The sequence below is a fragment of the Athene noctua genome, chromosome 31 (genome assembly GCF_965140245.1).
Source record: "Athene noctua chromosome 31, bAthNoc1.hap1.1, whole genome shotgun sequence".
NCBI classification, from domain to species: Eukaryota; Metazoa; Chordata; class Aves; order Strigiformes; family Strigidae; genus Athene; species Athene noctua.
Window position 1 is genome coordinate 1951059 of NC_134067.1, and position 17862 is coordinate 1968920.

General features: G+C 69.4%; 5 protein-coding genes across 5 annotated transcripts; 3 read left to right on the forward strand and 2 right to left on the reverse strand.

Moving 5' to 3' along the window:
* Nucleotides 1-145: 145 nt before the first annotated feature.
* On the forward strand, nt 146-4156 carry GCDH (glutaryl-CoA dehydrogenase). Its single transcript, XM_074929883.1, has 11 exons — nt 146-270; nt 413-500; nt 693-833; nt 1259-1321; nt 1775-1945; nt 2513-2642; nt 2728-2947; nt 3028-3131; nt 3211-3336; nt 3420-3580; nt 3661-4156. The coding sequence occupies exons 2-11, from the start codon at nt 419-421 to the stop codon at nt 3750-3752; spliced, it is 1290 nt and encodes a 429-aa protein (XP_074785984.1). The 5' UTR covers nt 146-270; nt 413-418; the 3' UTR covers nt 3753-4156.
* A 131-nt stretch (nt 4157-4287) lies between these two features.
* On the reverse strand, nt 4288-6143 carry SYCE2 (synaptonemal complex central element protein 2). The gene is made up of 3 exons (XM_074929894.1): nt 5924-6143; nt 5446-5644; nt 4288-4712 (listed from the first exon to the last, which is right to left on the reverse strand). Exons 1-3 carry the CDS (start codon nt 6034-6036, stop codon nt 4518-4520), a joined length of 507 nt encoding a protein of 168 aa, XP_074785995.1. The 5' UTR covers nt 6037-6143; the 3' UTR covers nt 4288-4517.
* A 530-nt stretch (nt 6144-6673) lies between these two features.
* Nucleotides 6674-9714, reverse strand: FARSA (phenylalanyl-tRNA synthetase subunit alpha). Its single transcript, XM_074929877.1, has 13 exons — nt 9521-9714; nt 9289-9426; nt 9113-9211; nt 8868-8986; nt 8688-8780; nt 8462-8590; nt 8276-8391; nt 8106-8190; nt 7913-8012; nt 7661-7829; nt 7511-7588; nt 6972-7086; nt 6674-6870 (listed from the first exon to the last, which is right to left on the reverse strand). Exons 1-13 carry the CDS (start codon nt 9674-9676, stop codon nt 6765-6767), a joined length of 1503 nt encoding a protein of 500 aa, XP_074785978.1. The 5' UTR covers nt 9677-9714; the 3' UTR covers nt 6674-6764.
* Nucleotides 9715-10452: 738 nt separating this feature from the next.
* CALR (calreticulin) lies at nt 10453-13373 on the forward strand. Its single transcript, XM_074929884.1, has 9 exons — nt 10453-10617; nt 11490-11591; nt 11675-11878; nt 11964-12058; nt 12155-12364; nt 12439-12552; nt 12638-12781; nt 12853-12945; nt 13026-13373. Exons 1-9 carry the CDS (start codon nt 10521-10523, stop codon nt 13206-13208), a joined length of 1242 nt encoding a protein of 413 aa, XP_074785985.1. The 5' UTR covers nt 10453-10520; the 3' UTR covers nt 13209-13373.
* A 291-nt stretch (nt 13374-13664) lies between these two features.
* RAD23A (RAD23 homolog A, nucleotide excision repair protein) lies at nt 13665-17816 on the forward strand. The gene is made up of 9 exons (XM_074929891.1): nt 13665-13830; nt 14454-14615; nt 14745-14923; nt 15206-15261; nt 15595-15722; nt 15803-15878; nt 16406-16536; nt 16609-16764; nt 17265-17816. The coding sequence occupies exons 1-9, from the start codon at nt 13759-13761 to the stop codon at nt 17376-17378; spliced, it is 1074 nt and encodes a 357-aa protein (XP_074785992.1). The 5' UTR covers nt 13665-13758; the 3' UTR covers nt 17379-17816.
* Nucleotides 17817-17862: the final 46 nt, after the last annotated feature.

The window sequence follows — 17862 nt, forward strand, 5'->3', positions numbered from 1 at the left end:
GCCTCTGCCTCGTGGGGACGGGACACACACACACACACGACACGTCACCGCGCCGCGGCCGCCGTCTTGGGGACCCCCCGGCGCCCCCAAGCCCGCCCTGCGCCCCCGGCTCTGTCCGGGCGCTGCCTTGGGGGTCTCGGCCCCTGTGGGTGTCCGTCCGCCCGCCCCCGGCCCGGGCAGGCGCGGGTTAACGCCCCGCCCCCACCCCGCCCCCGTGACGTCACGCCCGGGGGCTCCTCCGGGCCCGTTCGCCGCCGCCGAGCTCGCACGGTGCGGGGGGGTCGTCGGTGCTTCCTTGGGGGGGGGGGGGGTGTCCCTGGGGTGTTGAAGGGCCTTGGGGAGCGCTAGGGGGTGGGGGGGGTCGCTGAGGGCAGTTGGGGGTCCCCGGCTCAGCCGCCGTCCCCCCCCCCAGACCCCCATGGCGCTGCGATTCGCCGCCCCGCTGCTTCGCCTGGCCCGGAGCGGCGTCCGCTGGGGGGGCACAGCCCCCCCCTCGCAGGGTGAGTGGGGACGGGGGGGGGCCGCGACCCCCAACTGCCCCCCCCTTCCCCTCCCGTCCCCCAAAACCTCCTTGACCGGCTCCCTCGCTGGGGAGGGGGGTGGCACATGCGTGGGGCACCCGTGGCGCTGGTGCTGACCCCCCCCCGCTCCGCGGTGTGACACCCCCCCCCCGCACCCCCCCCTGCCCCCAGCCGCGGCCGCCTTCGACTGGCGGGACCCGCTGGGGCTGGAGGGGCTCCTGTTCCCCGAGGAGCGGCTGCTGCGGGACGCGCTGCGCCGGTACTGCCAGGAGCGGCTGCAGCCCCGCGTGCTGCGGGCCAACCGCCACGAGGGTACGAGCCCCCCCGCGCCCCCCCCGGGCATCGACTCCTCCCACATGCCCTCCCCCGTGTCCTCAGATGCCCCCGGAGCCGCTCACCCCCTCAAACCCATCAGCCCCTTCCTCCCTTGGTATCTGCACCCTCCCAGCACCACCCCCCCCCACGTTGGTGCTCCCGTGTTCCCCCCCCCCGATATTTCCCATTAACCCCCAGACACCCCCAAAATACTCTTTGAGTCCCGGAGATACCCCCCCGGCACCCCCAATCCTCCCCAGCTACCCTCCTACCCCCGAGCACCCTCCCTGCAGGGCTGTAAGTGGCTGAAGTTGGGGGGGGCAGGGGTGGGGGGAGCCCCCAGTCCTCCTCGGGGGTCCTCACTTCTCCCCCAGCTCGGCCACCCTCACACCCCACTGTGACCTCCCCCTCCTCCCCCCTAGTCTTTGACCGCGAGATCGTGTCGGAGATGGGGGAACTGGGGGTGCTGGGCCCCACCATCAAAGGTAAGTGGGGGGCAATGGGGGACTGGGACTGCCCCAGAGGGTGGAGGAGAATTGGGGGGGCCGTGAGGTCCCGAGGGGGAGTTGAAGTGCCCCTAGAGACAGCAAGGAGCTGGGGTGGTACGAGGGGTGGATGTGGGGGTCCAGGGACACCCCTGGTGTTATGAGGGTGTGTTACTGGGGGGTCCAGGGTGCCATGGGAGAGTGTTGGGACCCCGGGGGGGGGGGGGAACTGGGGTGCCCCCAAGGGTGCAACAAAAGGGTTTGGAGGGGTTGGGGGGGCAGTGGTCCTCCTTGGGGATGTCTCTGGGGGGTGCAGGGCCCTCTCGTGGGGGGGTAGGAGGGTGGTTCCTGGAGGGGCAGAGGGCTATGGGGGACACGGGGTGGTGGGCTGGGATTCCGGGGGGGCAGGGGGGGTTGCCCGGGGGGGTCTCCACGGGGTGGCGCTGTCCCCAGGGTACGGTTGCGCGGGCACCACCTCGGTGGGCTACGGGCTGGTGACGCGGGAGCTGGAGCGGGTGGACAGCAGCTACCGCTCGGTGCTGAGCGTCCAGTCCTCCCTCGTCATGCACCCGATCCTGGCCTACGGCACCCCCGCCCAGCGCGACCGCTTCCTGCCCCCCCTGGGTGAGCGGCACGGGGGGACACACACGGGATGGGAGCAGGGGCTGGGGGACAAGTGGGGGGGCCATGGGGCAGGAGGAGGCGTTGTGGGGCAGATGGGGGGCCACAAAGGGGGGGGGGCTGTCTGTGGGGTGGGAGGTGGTTGTGGGGCAGAAGGGGGGGCCATGGGGTTGCTGGGGTCCCCCCCGACATTGTCTCTCCCCTCTGAGGCTGATAGAGCCCAACCATGGGACTGACTGGGGGGGGGGGTGGGGGGGGGTGGCTGTGGGATGGGGGGGGGTGCATGGGATGGGAGTGGGGTCTGGGGGGGCATTTGGGGGGCCATGGGGAAGAAGGGAGGTTTGTGGGGCAGGAGGAGGCCACAACAGGGGGGGAGGGGCTGTGGGGTGGGAGGGAGCTGTGGGGTAGGAGAGGGGGAGCCATGGGGTTGCTGGGGTTCCCCCCTGACACTGCCTGCCCCCCCAGGGGCTGATAGAACCCAACCACAGGAGTGACTGGGGTGAGGGGGGGTTGCTGTGGGGCAGGGGGGGTCATGGGGGTCCCGAGGTCCCCCTGACACCCACCCCCCAGCACGGGGGGAGATGCTGGGGTGCTTTGGGCTGACGGAGCCCAACCACGGGAGCGACCCGGGGCGCATGGAGACGCGGGCGCGCTACAACCCCAGTGCCAAGACCTACACGCTGCGGGGCTCCAAGACCTGGTGAGCCCCGAACCGGGACGGGGGGGAGAACGGGGACGCCCCCCGAGCCCGGCAGACCTCCCCCTGAGCCCCCCAACCCCCCCAGGATCACCAACGCGCCGGTGGCTGACCTGTGCCTGGTGTGGGCAGTGTGCGAGGAGGACGGGCGGGTGCGGGGGTTCCTGCTGGAGCGGGGGATGCCCGGTCTCAGCACCCCCAAAATCGAGGGCAAGTTCTCGCTCCGCGCCTCCGCCACCGGAATGATCGTGATGGACGACGTGGAGGTGCCGGAGGAGAACCTGCTGCCCCACACCGACGGCCTGGCGGTAAGTGAGAGCGGGTGAGGGGTGCAGGGGGGGAGCCCCCGCTGCGGGACAGGGGCCCCGGTGACACCCGCTCGCCCCAGGGCCCCTTTGGCTGCCTGACCCACGCCCGCTACGGCATTGCCTGGGGTGCGCTGGGCGCCGCCGAGGCCTGCCTGGAGACGGCGCGGCAGTACGTCCTCGACAGGTAACACCAGGGCTGGGGGGGCTGCCCGGGGGGGTCCTGCCTGACCCCCCGGCCTCACTGCCCCCTCCCTGCACCGCAGGAAACAGTTCGGGGGGCCGCTGGCACGCAACCAGCTGGTGCAGAAGAAGCTGGCAGACATGGTGACGGAGATCGCGCTGGGGCTGCAGGCCTGCCTGCGCCTCGGCCGCCTCAAGGACGAGGGCAGGTGGGCGCTGCCGCAGGTGGCCCGGCGCTGGGGGGGGCTTTGGTGGCGGTGGCGGAGGGGTGGCAGTGTCCCCATCCCCGCAGGGCGGCCCCTGAGATGGTGTCAATGCTGAAGCGCAACTCATGTGGGAAGGCGCTGGCCATCGCCCGGGAGGCGCGGGACATGCTGGGGGGAAACGGGATCTGCGACGAGTACCACGTCATCCGGCACGTGATGAACCTGGAGGCCGTCAACACCTACGAAGGTACCGCCACGCTGGGGAGGGGAGCGGTTTGTGGGGTCCCGACGGGCACCCCTGAGGCCTGGCTGCTCCCTCGCCCGCAGGCACCCACGACATCCACGCGCTGATCCTGGGCCGGGCCATCACCGGCATCCAGGCCTTTGCCCCCGGCAAACCACCAGCACCACGGGGCTAGAGGGGTGAGACCGCGCCAGCGGCACGGGGCTGCGACGCTCTGCGGAATGACCGGCCCTGCGCCGCGAGACTTCACCCGTGGGAGATGTGTCTGCTCCTCGCGGGGAGGGAACTGAGGACACGGCGCCAGTGACCAGACCCACTGTCACTGACTGGACAAGGTATCGCTAAACAGACCCGCTGTCCCCAACGGGACACACTGTCACCGACAGGACTCACTGTCACCAACAGGACAAGGTATTGCCAGACAGACCCGCTGTCACCAACAGGACTCGGTGTCCCCAACGGGACCTGGCAGCGTGGTTGTGCCGGGCTTTGCCGCGGAGCCTCTTGGCCAGTGAACTGCCACAGTGCCTTTGGCATCTTTGCGGCCACTCGCCAATAAAAGGTGGAAAAGCCACCCTGCACCAGCCTCTTCATCAGCATTAATTAAGCTGCCAGTATTAATTAAGCTCTGCCACCGGGAAGGCGGCTTGCTTCAGCCTGTGCTGTGCACGGGGGTTTGCCCTGGCAGGAAGCTGGGAGCGCGTGGGCAGCGGAGCCCCGGCAGTGCCTCGGATTCTGCCTTGGGGTTTTTTTGCTCTTTTTATTCATGCTAAACCTGAACACAAGCAGAAAAGCCCTTTTGGGCAAAAATCCCCCTTTCCCACTTGCAGCTGCCCTTGCACAGCAGCAGCGGGCAACATGCGCCCCGCTTGCAGGGTGGGGGGGTGGCCGCAGGGCCTCCCATGAATTTAGGGGGGACCCTGCGGATTCGAGGCCCCGCTCAGGTCTCGGGCTGCAGGCAGAGGTCACGATAAGCCGCCTCCACGGTGAGACAGACCTGCTGGAGCTCGGTCTTGGCCTGTCCCACCCGCTCCATCACCTCCTCCAGCTCCTGCAGCCGCTCCTGGATCAGCTTGTTGTGGAGGTCGTAGAGGTGGAAGACCCGCTCCTCCAGCTGCTCCGCCAGCCCCGAGACCTGCCGCGCCGGGGCGGAAAAAACAGCTTTTGCCGCCGTGTGGGGGTGGGCAGTGCCGCTGGCACAGCCGGCGCCTGGCTGCTGTCCCCAGAGGGGGGTGGCAGCTGCAGCCGCCCCGTGCTGGCACAGCTCCCAGCCTAGCTTGGCTGCTGCCACCGCCAGCTGCGCCCACGGTAGCCGGAGCGCCGGCCACGGTAGCCACCGAGTGCCGGGTCACCGCGGGCCGCAGCTGCCGAGGCTGGGCCGCCATCTGTGTGTGTGCCTGCGGGAGCCCCCCGCTCCCGCCCCGCCAGCATGGCCCCCCCCAGCTGCCATGAGCAAAGTCCAGCGCAGCACGCAGCCGAGCGAGGACACCGAGGGCAGCCAGCGGCTGCGTGGGGACAGGGGAGCCACTGGCGTCCCCTCCGCTCCCCAAAGCGGGGCCGGAGGCAGCTGCAGCCACCCCCGAAGGGGCTGGGGGTGCTCCCCTCGCCCCGGCAGCGAGCGCCGGTGCATACGGCACACCAGGCTCCGCAGCTGGCGCCAGCGCCCTGCGAGAGGCCGCTCGCACCGCACTCCCTCCCTGCAGCACCTTGCCTCACTGCCCCCCAGCCTGCCGCTAACTCGGGCAGAATAATGCAATTAAACGCATCGAGCAGAGACCGCACAGCAGCGAGGGGCTGGCGTGGGCTGGGGTCTCCTTGCCTGCTGCTCCCCTCGCGCTGGCAGCCTTCCGCTGCTCCCTGGCCCCCACCTTCAGCAGCAGGCTCTCCCTGAAGCTCCTCATCAGGCTGTGGTCCTCTTTTCGGCTGCTGTTCAGTACATTGATCACCTCCTGCGCCCGCTCCTGCAGGCCCCCGAGGCTGGCGTCCAGCAACGCAAAATATTTGGAGGCCTGGCTGTCCAGCGACGCCTCTGCGCAGGGTCGGGGGGCCACGGGCAGTGCCTCAGTCCTCGGCCGAAACACAGGACCCGTGTGTCAGGGACACGCGCCCCGCAGGGATGGGGCTGTGCTCTGCCCCGGCTGCGGAGTGAACAGCCTGCCCGGCCCTTGTGTTAATTGGGAAATGGTGGGAACCCCGTTAACGAACGTGGCGGCCAGAAAAGGGGTTGTATGTGGCACCCCGGACACCCCTCACTGCATCACCTGCGGGGTTGTCGCGCCCCGTATGCTCTTTCTTCCCCAGTTTAGATCAAAACTGTGAGGCAACAGGAGGTGGAAAATGTGTTACCTGTCGGGGTCCTTGCCGGGGGGCTCGTCCCTGCCCAACCCTGCGAAGAAGGGGCTGTCGTCCCTCTCCGGATCCGGCTCTGCCTCGGGGCCTTGGCGCTCCTTTCCCGACATACCGGCCCCGGGGGCAGGCGGCCGTGGGGGCCGGGGCACGGCCGGGCTCGGCGGTGGCTGCCGCGGGAAGGACTCGCCTGGCTCCGGGGCTGCTGCTCAGGGTCTGCGCTGGGCCGTGACGCCCCCAGCCGCTGGGGGGGGTCCCACCGCCGGAGCGGGGTCCCGGGGGCGGCGGCAGGAGCGGGCCGGGGCCGGGGGGGCCGGAGCGGGACCGGGTGCCCGGAGCGCGACCCGCGGCCGCCCCTCACGGCTCTGAGGGGGGACGTGGAGGGCGGAACCTCGGCGGGCGACAGGCACCTCCTCTGACCAATCGGTGCCCGCCTGGACCGCGGGCCGGCCAATGAGAGGCAGCGCGAGAAAAGGCGGGAAGGGCCGGGCCGGGCGCTGAGGAGACGGAGCCGCGATGGCACCGGTAGGGCGCGGGCGCACCGCGGGGGGCCCGGGGATGGGTGCGGGGCCGCCGGGCTGAGGCCCCCCGGGGCGTCGCGGGGAGCCCCGGCGGGGCCGCAGGGTTGGAGTGTCTGTTGGTGCGGGTCCTGCAGAGCCCTGCGGGGCCGCGGGGGACCCCGAGCCACAAACCCTCCGCGAGCAGTGCGCCAGGCGCGGGCCCTGCCCCAGCACAGACACAGGAACCCGCTGGGCAAAGGGGCTTTATTGAGGGGGCACCCCCCGGGAGGACACGGCACCCCCCCGGGGAGGACGCGGCACCCCCCTGGGGAGGACGGGCCCTAGGCGTCCAGGCGGCAGAGCGGGCTGTCGTAGACCATCTGGAGGTTGACCCGGTGCCCCACCAGCTCCCGAATGTTGTTGATGCCGTACTTGATCATGGTGGGGCTGGCGCAGGAGAGAGTGGGAGGGGGCTCAGCAGAGGCAGGGGTGGACCCCTCCCCTAGACAAGGCCCCCGAGACGAGGCCCCAGCTGCCCCCCAACTCACCGCTCCAGTGAGAGCCCCCAGGCGATGACAGAGACGTTCTCGGGCAGCCCCATGGGCAGCAGCAGCTCGGGGCGGAAGATCCCCGAGTTCCCCACCTCCACCCACTTCTTCAGCCCTGAGGGGTGAGGTGGGGGCCCCCGCCCCACGGGGGTGAGACAGAGGCCCTACTTACGGGGCACCTCAGAGACCCCCCACCTCAGGGAGAGTGAGACCACACCATACTGGAACCCCAAACACCCACCCATAGGGGCACCCCAAAGCCCCCCCCCTTCAGGGGAGAGATTGAGACCAGGCTGACCCCCATCCCCTAGGCCCATCCCAAAGCCCCCCACCCCAGAGGGCACAGAATGAGACTAAGCGGTCTGCCACCCCAAAAAGCCACCCAAGTTCGCTCTATGGGGCCACATGCCCCCATCTTCTCCCCCCCTATTCTGTGGGTGCATACGCAAACCCTGGGGCTCCTTTGGGTACCCACGCAGACCCCCAGGACCCCTCTGCTCCATAGAGAGGCCCACGCAGACCCCCGGGTGCCCCCTCACCCTCGTGGTAGCTGAACACCTCCATGCTGGGCTCCGTGTAAGGGTTATAGGCCGGCTTGAAGCGCAGCTGGGTGATGCCTGGGGAGAGAAAGGAATGAGGGGTGCCCTGGGGAGCCCCCGGGTGCCCCCCGCCTCCAGGATCCCCCGTACCCAGCTTGGCAAAGAACTGCCGGAGGGTGCCCATGAGGTGGCCGAGGGTGAGGCCCCGGTCGGCCACCACCCCCTCCACCTGGTGGAACTCGGCCAGGTGGGTGGCATCCAGGCTCTCATTGCGGAACACCCGGTCGATGGAGAAGTATTTCACGGGGGAGAACTTCTCCTGGGGGGAGACAAGTGAGGGGTGGGTCAGGCAGGGGCCCCCCCCCAAAGCACCCCCACGTTCCCCCCCTAAACTCATCCCACCTGGCGGGCCAGCCGGTGCAGCGCGCGGGCGCTGGCGGACGTGGTGTGGGTGCGCAGCAGGTTCTTCCGCGCCTCCTCCAGCCGCCACTCGTACTTGTACCTGGGGGGGTGGCTCAGCGGGGCGGGGGCACGGCCTGGGGGTGGGGGGCATGGCCCCCCCAACCCGCCCCCTGCCCCAGGGTCTCGCCCTCACCCCTGTGAGCCGTAGCCTCCCTGCGAGTGGACCTTCTTCACCTTGGCTGTGTATCCAGCGGGCAGCTCAGGGGCCTCGGCAGGGTCTGGGGGGGGCATGTTCACAGGAGAGGGGTCAGCGAGATTTGGGGGCGCCCCTATCTCCCACCCCTCCTCGCCCCCAGCACCCACCCTGCAGGAAGAAGGTGTCGTGCTGGTCACGGGCCGGGTGCTGCTGGGGCTGGAAGAGGGCGTCGAAGTTCCAGAAGGAGCTCTCCACAAAGTTGTCAGTGGGCATCTCCGTGAACCTGGGGGCCGTGGCGTCAGGGGGGGGCCGTGTCCCCCAGCGGGGGGACCCCCCCCAGGACCCCCACTCACCCCATCTCCAGGAAGATCTGGCGCAGCTGGGAACGCACCTTCAGCAGGGGGTGGAGGTGGCCGCAGGCGGGCGGCAGCCCCAGTGCCGCGAAGTTGTAGGGCTTGAAGGGGAGCTGCCGCCAGGAGCCCCTGCCGGCAGGGTCAGGGGTCATGGTGGGGTCACAGCGGGGTCAGGGGGTCATGGGGGGGTCAGGGGATCATAGCACAGCTGGCCCCTCTTACTCACGTGGCGATCATCTCCGGTGTCAGCTCCGTCTCCTGCCGCGCCACCGCGGTGCTGAAGGCGCTGCCCTTGCGGATCCAGTAGGACTTGAGGGTGCTGGGGGGGGGGGGGAGCGGGGGTCAAGGGGGCACCCCCAAACCTGCCCCCCTCCCCCAACCCCCCCCAGACCCCCGCCCCACTCACACTTCCAGCAGCAGCTTCCGCCTCTTGAGCTCGGTGCGGTCGCGCTCGGGCAGGCTCTGGGCCTCCCCCTGCTGCACCCGCTGCAGGCTCTCCTGCACCTTGTCCTGCACCTCCGCCACCTGCGGGACACCGGGGGGGCGTGACAGTCGTGTCACCGGGCGACCGGGGACAGGGCCCGAGGACAGGGCTCCCCCCGGGACGCTACCGGCTCCAGTCCGTGTCCCCCCCCGCCCCAGAACACTCACGGCGCGCAGGACGCGGGGGCCGCCGGGCGCCCCCTTCTCCAGGCGCAGCCACTTGTTGGCCATGGCCTTGCTGAAGCCCACCGAGCCGCCAGGCAGCTTCTGCGGGGACGGGGCGGCCGTGAGGAACCGGATGACCCCCGGTGCTCCCCCCCGCCCCGGTGCCCCCCCGCGCTCACCATGGCGTCGCTCTGGGGCAGCCCCTCCGCCGGGAGGCTGCGGAAGAGCCGCACCTCGGGGCTGCCGTCCCGCAGCACCTCCGAACCCTCGGGGCTCAGCTCCCACCGCGTGGCGGCCCGCGCCTCCGCCTCGATCACCTGCGGGAACCGGCACCGGGGTCAGCGCCGGCACCCGAGCCCCGGGGCTCCCCCGGCCGCCACGGCCCCATCCCCGCCGCCGCGGCGCTCCCACCTCCCCCAGCGCCTGGAGGCTCTTGACGGCGCCCACGAGCGTCTGGTGGTCGAGGCCGAGCGCGGCGGCCGCCTCCAGGCTACAGAGCCCCCCATCGGGGCCCGTCGCCTCCCGCTCCAGCCGCTGCAGCAGCAGCTCGGCCACGCTCGGCGACATCGCGGCGGCGGAAGCGCTGCCGGCGCCGACCGGAAACACTCCCGGGGCAGACCGGAAGCGGGGGCGCGGCGGGCGCCATCTTGAGTGTGGCGGGGCGGCCGCGGGGGGTTCTGGGACGGGGAAGCCGCCAGGTGCTGCGGGAGGGCTGTGACGCCGTGAGGCTGTGGAATGACGTCACGAGTGACGTCGTGTTTTCCACGAAGCCCCACCGGGCCTGGCCCGCCGGCCTGTTGCTGCGGCGACGCTGACCCCGCGTAGCCATGACAACGCCCCCGGGGGCCACCCGCGATTGGTTCGTGCAGCCCCTCGGCCTGTGCCGTGACATCACTGGGGCGTGTGACGTCATCATTGCGTCATAGGTCGTCCAACCCTAGGATAAGGAGGACACGGCCATGTCGGGGCCCCGACCTTCCTCCTGGTGCTATTATGGGCTGGCGAGCACCGCCCCCCACGTGGTCCGCAGCGGGGGCCTGGCCCTTTAAGAGCGCCCGGCCCCACGTGACTGCGGTGACGCACCCCCGCGGCGGGCGGACAGGAGCGCGCGGGAGGGGGGGGCGTCTCCCTCCGAACGCGTGGTCGCTCCTCATTGGCCGTCGTGCTCAGCCAATGGGATGCGGCCATCTGGGACGCCAACGTTCGGGGGCGCCGGCGCCGCCGGCCAGCGGGCGGCCGGCCAATGGGAGCGGGCCCTGCGCGGGCGCGGGCCAATGGGCCGCGGCCGGGGGCGGGCCGAGGGGCGGCGGGCATATAAAAGGGGGCGCCGCCGCCCCCCCCTCCGCAGTGCCGGGCGCCGCCGGGCCGGGACAGGGGGAACGAGCGGGTCGCGCCGCCTGGGACCGCCGCCATGAGCCGCCTCAGTCTCCCCGTCGTGCTCGGCGCCCTTCTGGCGCTGGCGGCGGCCGGGCCAACCCAGTTCTTCAGGGAGGAGTTCGGGGACGGAGGTGAGGGGGGGGCCGGCCCGGGGGTCCCCGGCGGGGAGGGGAGGACTGAGCTGAGGGCGGGGCCTGGGGCAGCTGTCGGGTCCCCTGAGGTGAAGGGGACCTGGTGGGGGGCGGTTCTGAGATGAAGGTGGGCTGGGGGGTCCCCTGAGGTCAAGGAGGGGGCTGTGGGCACCCAGCGTGTTCCCCGAGGTGAGGGTGGGTCTGGGGGAGCCAGGAGGCCTCCCCTGAGCTGGAGATCGGGGACTGTGGTGGGAAAGGATGGATCGGGTGTGAAGCCTTTCAGCTGAGCAGAGGAGGAGAGGTATGGGGAAGGGTTAGGGGTCAGGAGAAAGGTAGAGGAGCTCAGGGCCCACTTGGATGGGGTTCTGGGGGGAACTTTGTGTAGGAGGAATGCATTGGGCTGGGGAGTGGAGTTCTGGGAGGATACAGGGGGCTGAAGTACCCCTGAACTTGGAGGGGGCAGAGAGGGGGTGGAAATGGGCTATTAGGAGTGCGGGGGTCACACCAAGTGGTAGTGGCTCCTTACTGGATGGTGACATGTGGGAACTGCAGGGAGGCCGGACAGGAGCTGGCTCACACTGCGGGTTTGTCTTTCCTTGGGGCCCCAAATCCTGCAGCCCCGAGGCAAGAGACACCCTAAGACCCAAGTTCCCTCTGGGGCACCGAGTGCTGGGGGGAAAGGGGGGGAGGAGCAATTCTGGGGTTCCCCAGCTCTGGCTGTGGGTGCAGGTGGGCAGCTCTGCTCGATGGGCTCCTGTGGAGCGTGACAGGCCTGGCTGGGAGCTGCCCAGCTTCCGCCTCTGTGCTGGGGGGGAACAGACTCCCCGGCTGTGGGGAGGGGACGTGGGGTCCTGAGCGCTCCCCTCCTGCAGACGCCTGGACTCGCCGGTGGGTGGAATCCAAGCACAAGCCTGACTATGGCCGGTTCGTCCTCACGGCTGGGAAGTTCTACGGGGACTCGGAGAAAGACAAAGGTGAGGGGATTGTGCCGGGTGGGGACCACCGGGGCTGGGCTGTGCCGGCTCTTCCCCTGCCCCAACGAACCCATGTCCCACAGGGATCCAGACGAGCCAGGACGCCCGGTTCTACGCCATCTCCTCCCGCTTTGAGCCCTTCAGCAACCGGGACAAGACGCTGGTGGTGCAGTTCACGGTGAAGCACGAGCAGAACATTGACTGTGGTGGTGGCTACGTCAAGCTCTTCCCAGCCAGCCTGAGCCAGGAGGACATGCACGGCGACTCAGAGTACAACATCATGTTTGGTGGGTGCTGGGACCCCCCTGCAGCCCCCCCTGTGGTGGTGTGTGGAGTCTCCCTCACCTTCTGTGTCCCCCCCAACCCTTCCAGGCCCTGACATCTGCGGCCCTGGCACCAAGAAGGTCCATGTCATCTTCAACTACAAAGGGAAAAATGTCCTGATCAACAAGGACATCCGCTGCAAGGTGGGAGCGGGGGGGGGGGGGGGGGGGGGGGGCACGGGGTCCCTGGCCCTGCAAATGGGGGGTCCCTGGCCCTGCTGAGCCACCCCCTCCCCGCAGGACGACGAGTTCACCCACCTCTACACGCTGGTGGTGCGGCCCGACAACACTTATGAGGTGAAGATCGACAATGGGCGTGTGGAGTCGGGCAGCCTGGAGGAGGACTGGGACTTTCTGCCCCCCAGGAAGATCAAGGACCCCGAGGCCCGGAAACCCGACGACTGGGATGAGCGGGCCAAGATCGATGACCCTGAGGACACCAAGCCTGAGGTGGGGCTCTGGGGGCTATGCTGGGGGGCTCTGGGGGGGCTGTGGCAGAGCCCTGACCCTGCCCGGCCCCCCAGGACTGGGACAAGCCCGAGCACATCCCTGACCCCGATGCCAAGAAGCCGGAGGACTGGGATGAGGAGATGGATGGGGAGTGGGAGCCCCCTGTTATCCAGAACCCTGAGTACAAGGTGAGGCTGGGGGGTGTCACAGGGGGTCTTGAGGGGATGGGCTGTGCCCCCCCACCTCCCTGACCCCCCTCTGTGACCCCCCCAGGGTGAGTGGAGGCCCCAGCAGATCGACAACCCCGACTACAAGGGGAAGTGGGTGCACCCCGAGATCGACAACCCCGAGTACAGCCCCGACCCCCACCTCTACGCCTATGACAGCTTCGGCGTCATCGGCCTCGACCTGTGGCAGGTGGGTGGGGCCATGGACACTCGACACCCCCCGAGTGCCCTGTGCCCCCCTGACCCCCCCTTCCCCCACAGGTGAAGTCTGGCACCATCTTTGATAATTTCCTCATCACGGATGATGAGAAGCTGGCGGAGGAGATTGGGAACGAGACCTGGGGGGCCACCAAGGTAGGGGAGGGGACAGGGATGGACCCCCTGGGGCCCCCTGTGACCCCAAGTGACTCCTGACCCCCCCTCCTGTGCCGCAGGAGGCGGAGAGGAAGATGAAGGAGCAGCAGGACGAGGAGCAGCGGAAGAAGCAGGAGGAGGAGGAGAAGCAGCAGAAGGAGGAGGAGGGGGACGATGAGGGGGACGGGGACGAGGAGGAGGACGAGGATGAGGAGGAGCCCGAGGCCGAGCCTGAGGAGGCGGCCCCGCGGGACGAGCTGTGAGGGGCGGCGCGGCCCGGCCGGCCCCGGGGCGGGACCGTAATGTCTCTGTGAGACCTGGACTCTTTTCTATGGGCGCCGCCGCCCGCCCGGCTGCGGGGCCCCCGCGGGGCGAGGACTCAGGACCGGCGCCGGGCCCGGTACCGGGGGAGAGGGGGGGGCGGGGGCTGGGGGCGGGGCACCCCCGCGGTACCGGCGGGGGGGGTGGGGCTCCGCGGGCGCACGTGACTGTACGGGTGTCGCGATCCGGTTTCTATTAAACTAATGCTCGTCCTGGCCGCCGCCTCGGCTCCGCTCACTTCGCCCGCGCCATCTTCCCCCCGCGCTCGCCGCCATTTTGTGCCGCCGCGCAGCTCACGTGACCCGCTTCCGCGCCCTTTCTTGCGTCACGTGACGGGGGCGCCGCCGGTCGGGAGGGGAGGCGAGGCGGGCCGGGCCCGCGCCGTGACGCACTTCCGGCGGGTCGTCACGTGGCGGAAGCGGCGGGGCGCCTAAGATGGCGGCGGCGTGAGTTGCATGTTGTGGGGCCGCCGGGAGGAGCCGCCGCCGCGCCATGGCGGTGACCGTGACGCTGAAGACGCTGCAGCAGCAAACCTTCAAAATCCGGATGGAGCCGCACGAGACGGTGAGCGCGGCCCCCGGGGGGGTCGGGGGGGCACGGCCGGCAGCGGCGGGTGGGGCTGGGCCTCACCCCCCGCCGGCCCGCGGCGGCCCCCATCGCGCTCCCGCCCGGCGCGGGGTCCGGCTCCCCCCGCACCGGGGCAGCCCGGGGCTTCCGCGGCCCCGCGGCGCCTCCCCCCCGCCCGGGCTCAGGATGGAACCGTGCGCGGGGGCTCCGCGCAGGGCACGGCGGGGGGGGCGGCGGGGTGTCTGTGCCGCTTCCCGCCCCCTTTAGGGAGGGGGGTAACGGGTGTCGTCCCCGCTGCAGCGTCAGCTGTTGGGGGGGCGGTTTCTGTCATTAGGCAGCCCGGGGCTCCCCAGTGCCCCCCCGCGGGGGTCCGCTGCGCGCTGGGGAGGTTGAGGAGGGAATTATTTGTGCGGGGCTGAATATCGGGGATGGTGAAGCCCCCCCCCCGGCTCCGAGCACCCCCTCGGCACCTGCCCACCGCGCCCCAGGGGCTGCTCCTTCGCGAGCCTCAGGCGGGAGGTGACTCCCGTCTCGGCGGGTCCTCGTTGGTTTTGGTGGGACCCTCGTGTTTTTTGGGGTAACCCGGTTTGGGGGCTGCCCCTGACCCCTCGTGCCCTCAGGTGCGGGCACTGAAGGAGAAGATCGAGGCGGAGAAGGGCAGCGACGCCTTCCCCGTGGCTGGGCAGAAGCTCATCTACGCCGGGAAGATCCTGAGCGATGACGTCCCCATTCGCGAGTACCGCATCGACGAGAAAAACTTTGTGGTCGTCATGGTGACCAAGGTGGGAGCCTCCCAGATCCCACCCCAAAACGCAACGCTCCTCCTGATTCCCCCAAAAATGGGACGCTCTCCCCCTGTCCCCCTCAGAAATGGGACACTCCCCCCACCCGCTCACGACCCCCTCCCACAGGCCAAGTCGGCGCTGGGCACTGCAGCCCCCGAGGCTGGAGCGGGCGGCACCTCGGAGCCTCCCGCAGCACCGGGGCCTCCCCCGGCCGCAGACGCCGTCCCCCCGCCGCCAGCTGCCCCCAGCGAGGAGCCGCCATCCCATGACCTTCCTCCGCTTGCCCTCTCAGAGCCTGCGGCGGGGTAAGGGGGGGGCAGAACCCCAAGGAGTGGGAATGGGGGGGTGGGGGCGTCTAATTCTGTTGGATTTTGGGGCAGGGGAGTGCGCGGACCAGGAGCAGCTGAAGCAAAGCATCTGGGGGGGCTGTGTGGGTTTAGGGACCAGCACAGAGATCTGGGGGGAACAGTGGGAGAATGGGGGACTGGGTCTGGGCCGGCATGGGGGGGGGGCATCACAGAGGGTTTTTTGGGGGCCGGAGCTCCCAGAAAGGCTCCGGCTGCCACATCTCTCTCTTGAATCCGCAGCTCTGTTCCCCCCGCAAGTAGCGCGGGGCGCTCAGCCGATGCCGCCTCCACCCTCGGTGGGTGCCGGGGGGTGGGGATGGGGGATCCCCCGGGGGAGGGATATGGGGGGGATCCCTGGGGGGTGTGGGCTTGTGGTCCCCAGAGAAGTTGTGGGGTGGGGGCTTCTCAGCACGTGGTGGTCACTGGGAGGGGGAGGGCTCTGAAATGGGTGGTGGGGGATGTCCAGAGTGGAGCAGAGGAGATTTGGGGGTCCCCTGGTGAGGGAATGGGACAGATAAATGGGGGCCTGTGGAGGTTGGGGTCCTTGTCAGGAGTAACTGGGAGGCTGGGGGAGGCGAGGGTCTTGGGCCCGGGGGGTCCCAGGCCCAGTGCTGACGCGGGACCGGCAGTGACGGGCTCGGAGTACGAGACGATGCTGACGGAGATCATGTCGATGGGGTACGAGCGGGAGCGGGTGGTGGCTGCGCTGCGTGCCAGCTACAACAACCCCCACCGCGCCGTCGAGTACCTGCTGACGGTGAGCTGGGGGCCGGGGGGTTGTCCTGGGGAGTGGGTGGGGTTCAGGGCCCCACCCTGACCCCCGCTGCCCCCCCACAGGGCATCCCCGGCAGCCCCGAGCCCGAGCGCCCACCGGTGCAGGAGAGTCGTCCCCCGGAGCAGCCGGCACCTGAAGGTGGGTGGGCGGGGCTTCCACAGGACATGCCCACAGGGTGTGGGTGTGCCTGGCCACACCCCCAGGGGTGTCTGTTTTAGGTGGTGCTGGGAGGGTCCCCTCAGGGCGGGGTTCAAGGCTCCTCCCTGGTGGGTGGGGTGTGGCTTGAGTGATGTGGCCATCTGGGGTGTGGCCTGTATGCCCCACCCCTTGTGGGTGTGACCAAGCACTAAGCACTGCCCCCAGCACCCCACCACCTGGTTTCCCTCCTTCCCTTGCATCCCCCACACCCCCTGCATGGCTCTACGGGGCCTGTTGTGGTCTGGGGGTGTGACCTGAACAGGCCCCACCCCCTCAGGGGTGGAGCTCGACTGGTAGTGGGTGTGGTCAGTGGGTGGGTGTGGCTGTGCCAGGGTCTGCCTGAGCAGTGCTTGTAGAGGTCCCACTTTAGGGCAGGGCTTGTGGAGGCTCCTCCTCCTGGAGGGTGTGACCTGGTCAGGCCCCTCCCTGTGGGTGTGGCTTCATAGGCTGACCCTGCCCACCCGCAGGAGAGAACCCGCTGGAGTTCCTGCGGGAGCAGCCCCAGTTCCAGAACATGCGGCAGGTGATCCAGCAGAACCCGGCCCTGCTGCCGGCCCTGCTCCAGCAGCTGGGCCAGGAGAACCCCCAGCTGCTCCAGGTACGAGACACCCCCCCGGGAACCCCCCAGGGAAACCCCCCTGACACCCCCTGACTCCCCCTCCCTCCCCAGCAAATCAGCCAGCACCAGGAGCAGTTCATCCAGATGCTGAATGAGCCCCTGGGGGAGCTGGGTGACCTCGAGGGGGAGATGGGCGCCATCGGGGACGAGTCCCCCCAGATGAACTACATCCAGGTGACGCCTCAGGAAAAAGAAGCCATAGAAAGGGTAAGAGCGAGGGGATGCCACGGGGGCGGGGGGCAGCACAGTGGCACCAGCTCTCAGCCATCAGCAGGGGTAGGGAGATCTTGGTGTTGGCTAATCTGTGGGACACAAATCACTCTCGGTAATTTACAGCCATCAGTAGGAACCAGAGTGTACAGCACTGAGGGAGTTGGGGAAACGGCCTACCTTTAGAAGTGTTATTAGAATCCAGAGTTAATGCTGGTGGGAGGTGCAGCATTCTTAAGCTGCTAAGAATGGTAGAATTTGGGTTATAATCACTAGTTTCCAGAGTTAACAATAGCAGAAAACAGCTGTCAGGGAAAACCAGAAAAGCACTAACTGCTTTTCAGCCATCGTGAGGAGCCAGAGCACTCTTAATTCATAAAGTGTGCAGCGCTAACCAGTGACAGCTGTCCTTAGGATCCAGAGTTAACCATGGCAGTGGGAAGTTGGTCCTGCCCTGGGCTGTCAGTAGGGCCCAGAGTGAACGTTTTCCCCTGCAGTTGAAGGCGCTGGGCTTCCCCGAGAGCCTGGTGATCCAGGCCTACTTCGCCTGTGAGAAGAACGAGAACCTGGCGGCCAACTTCCTGCTCAGCCAGAACTTCGACGACGACTGAGGGGCCGGGGCAGGTGCCCTCCCCCCTCCTCCGGGGCAGGGGGCCCACGCTGCCTCCTGGGGGGTCCCACCACGGGGAGGGGGGTGTGGGGGGGGTGGGGAATGGGACAGGAGGACACACACAGCTCTGCCCAGCCCCCCCGGGGCTGGGGCTCTGTCTTCTGGGGAGGGGCGGGACTGGGACCCCCTATTGGGCCCCAGCCCCGTCACTCCCCAGGGAGCAGCAGCGATTGGTGGAGCCCCTGGAGCACACCCCCCCCACCCCCCCCTTCCTCCCACCTCTCCACCCCCACGGAGGGGGGGGGCTCAGCAAATCGCTTTCTCCTGTTCCCCCGACCCCCCCCTTCCCCCGTTGGGCCCCGGGGGGGTGGGGTGGGGGCAGCGCTACGGGAAGAACCACAACTCGGGGGAAGAGATTAAACGCAGAATTTTAAAACCATCCCGGGGTCGCGTGGGTGTGATTCGAGGCGGGGGGGGGGGGGGGG

Bases quoted from the DNA above. Each gene is read 5' to 3' on its own strand.
- GCDH (XM_074929883.1), top strand. From the start codon at position 419: ATGGCGCTGCGATTCGCCGCCCCGCTGCTTCGCCTGGCCCGGAGCGGC. The intron at 1,322-1,774 runs GTAAGTGGGGGG...CGCTGTCCCCAG, and splicing joins GCTGGGCCCCACCATCAAAG to GGTACGGTTGCGCGGGCACC. The intron at 2,643-2,727 runs GTGAGCCCCGAA...CAACCCCCCCAG, and splicing joins CTGCGGGGCTCCAAGACCTG to GATCACCAACGCGCCGGTGG.
- SYCE2 (XM_074929894.1), bottom strand. From the start codon at position 6,036: ATGTCGGGAAAGGAGCGCCAAGGCCCCGAGGCAGAGCCGGATCCGGAG. The intron at 5,645-5,923 runs GTAACACATTTT...GTTTCGGCCGAG, and splicing joins CCCGGCAAGGACCCCGACAG to GACTGAGGCACTGCCCGTGG. The intron at 4,713-5,445 runs GTGGGGGCCAGG...CCGGCGCGGCAG, and splicing joins GGGAGAGCCTGCTGCTGAAG to GTCTCGGGGCTGGCGGAGCA.
- FARSA (XM_074929877.1), bottom strand. From the start codon at position 9,676: ATGTCGCCGAGCGTGGCCGAGCTGCTGCTGCAGCGGCTGGAGCGGGAG. The intron at 8,987-9,112 runs GTGAGTGTTCTG...GGTGTCCCGCAG, and splicing joins GCCCCCGCGTCCTGCGCGCC to GTGGCGGAGGTGCAGGACAA. The intron at 8,013-8,105 runs GTGAGGGCGAGA...CCACCCCCCCAG, and splicing joins GGAGGCTACGGCTCACAGGG to GTACAAGTACGAGTGGCGGC.
- CALR (XM_074929884.1), top strand. From the start codon at position 10,521: ATGAGCCGCCTCAGTCTCCCCGTCGTGCTCGGCGCCCTTCTGGCGCTG. The intron at 11,879-11,963 runs GTGGGTGCTGGG...CAACCCTTCCAG, and splicing joins AGAGTACAACATCATGTTTG to GCCCTGACATCTGCGGCCCT. The intron at 12,059-12,154 runs GTGGGAGCGGGG...CCCTCCCCGCAG, and splicing joins ACAAGGACATCCGCTGCAAG to GACGACGAGTTCACCCACCT.
- RAD23A (XM_074929891.1), top strand. From the start codon at position 13,759: ATGGCGGTGACCGTGACGCTGAAGACGCTGCAGCAGCAAACCTTCAAA. The intron at 15,879-16,405 runs GTGGGTGGGCGG...GCCCACCCGCAG, and splicing joins GGAGCAGCCGGCACCTGAAG to GAGAGAACCCGCTGGAGTTC. The intron at 16,765-17,264 runs GTAAGAGCGAGG...TTTCCCCTGCAG, and splicing joins AAAAAGAAGCCATAGAAAGG to TTGAAGGCGCTGGGCTTCCC.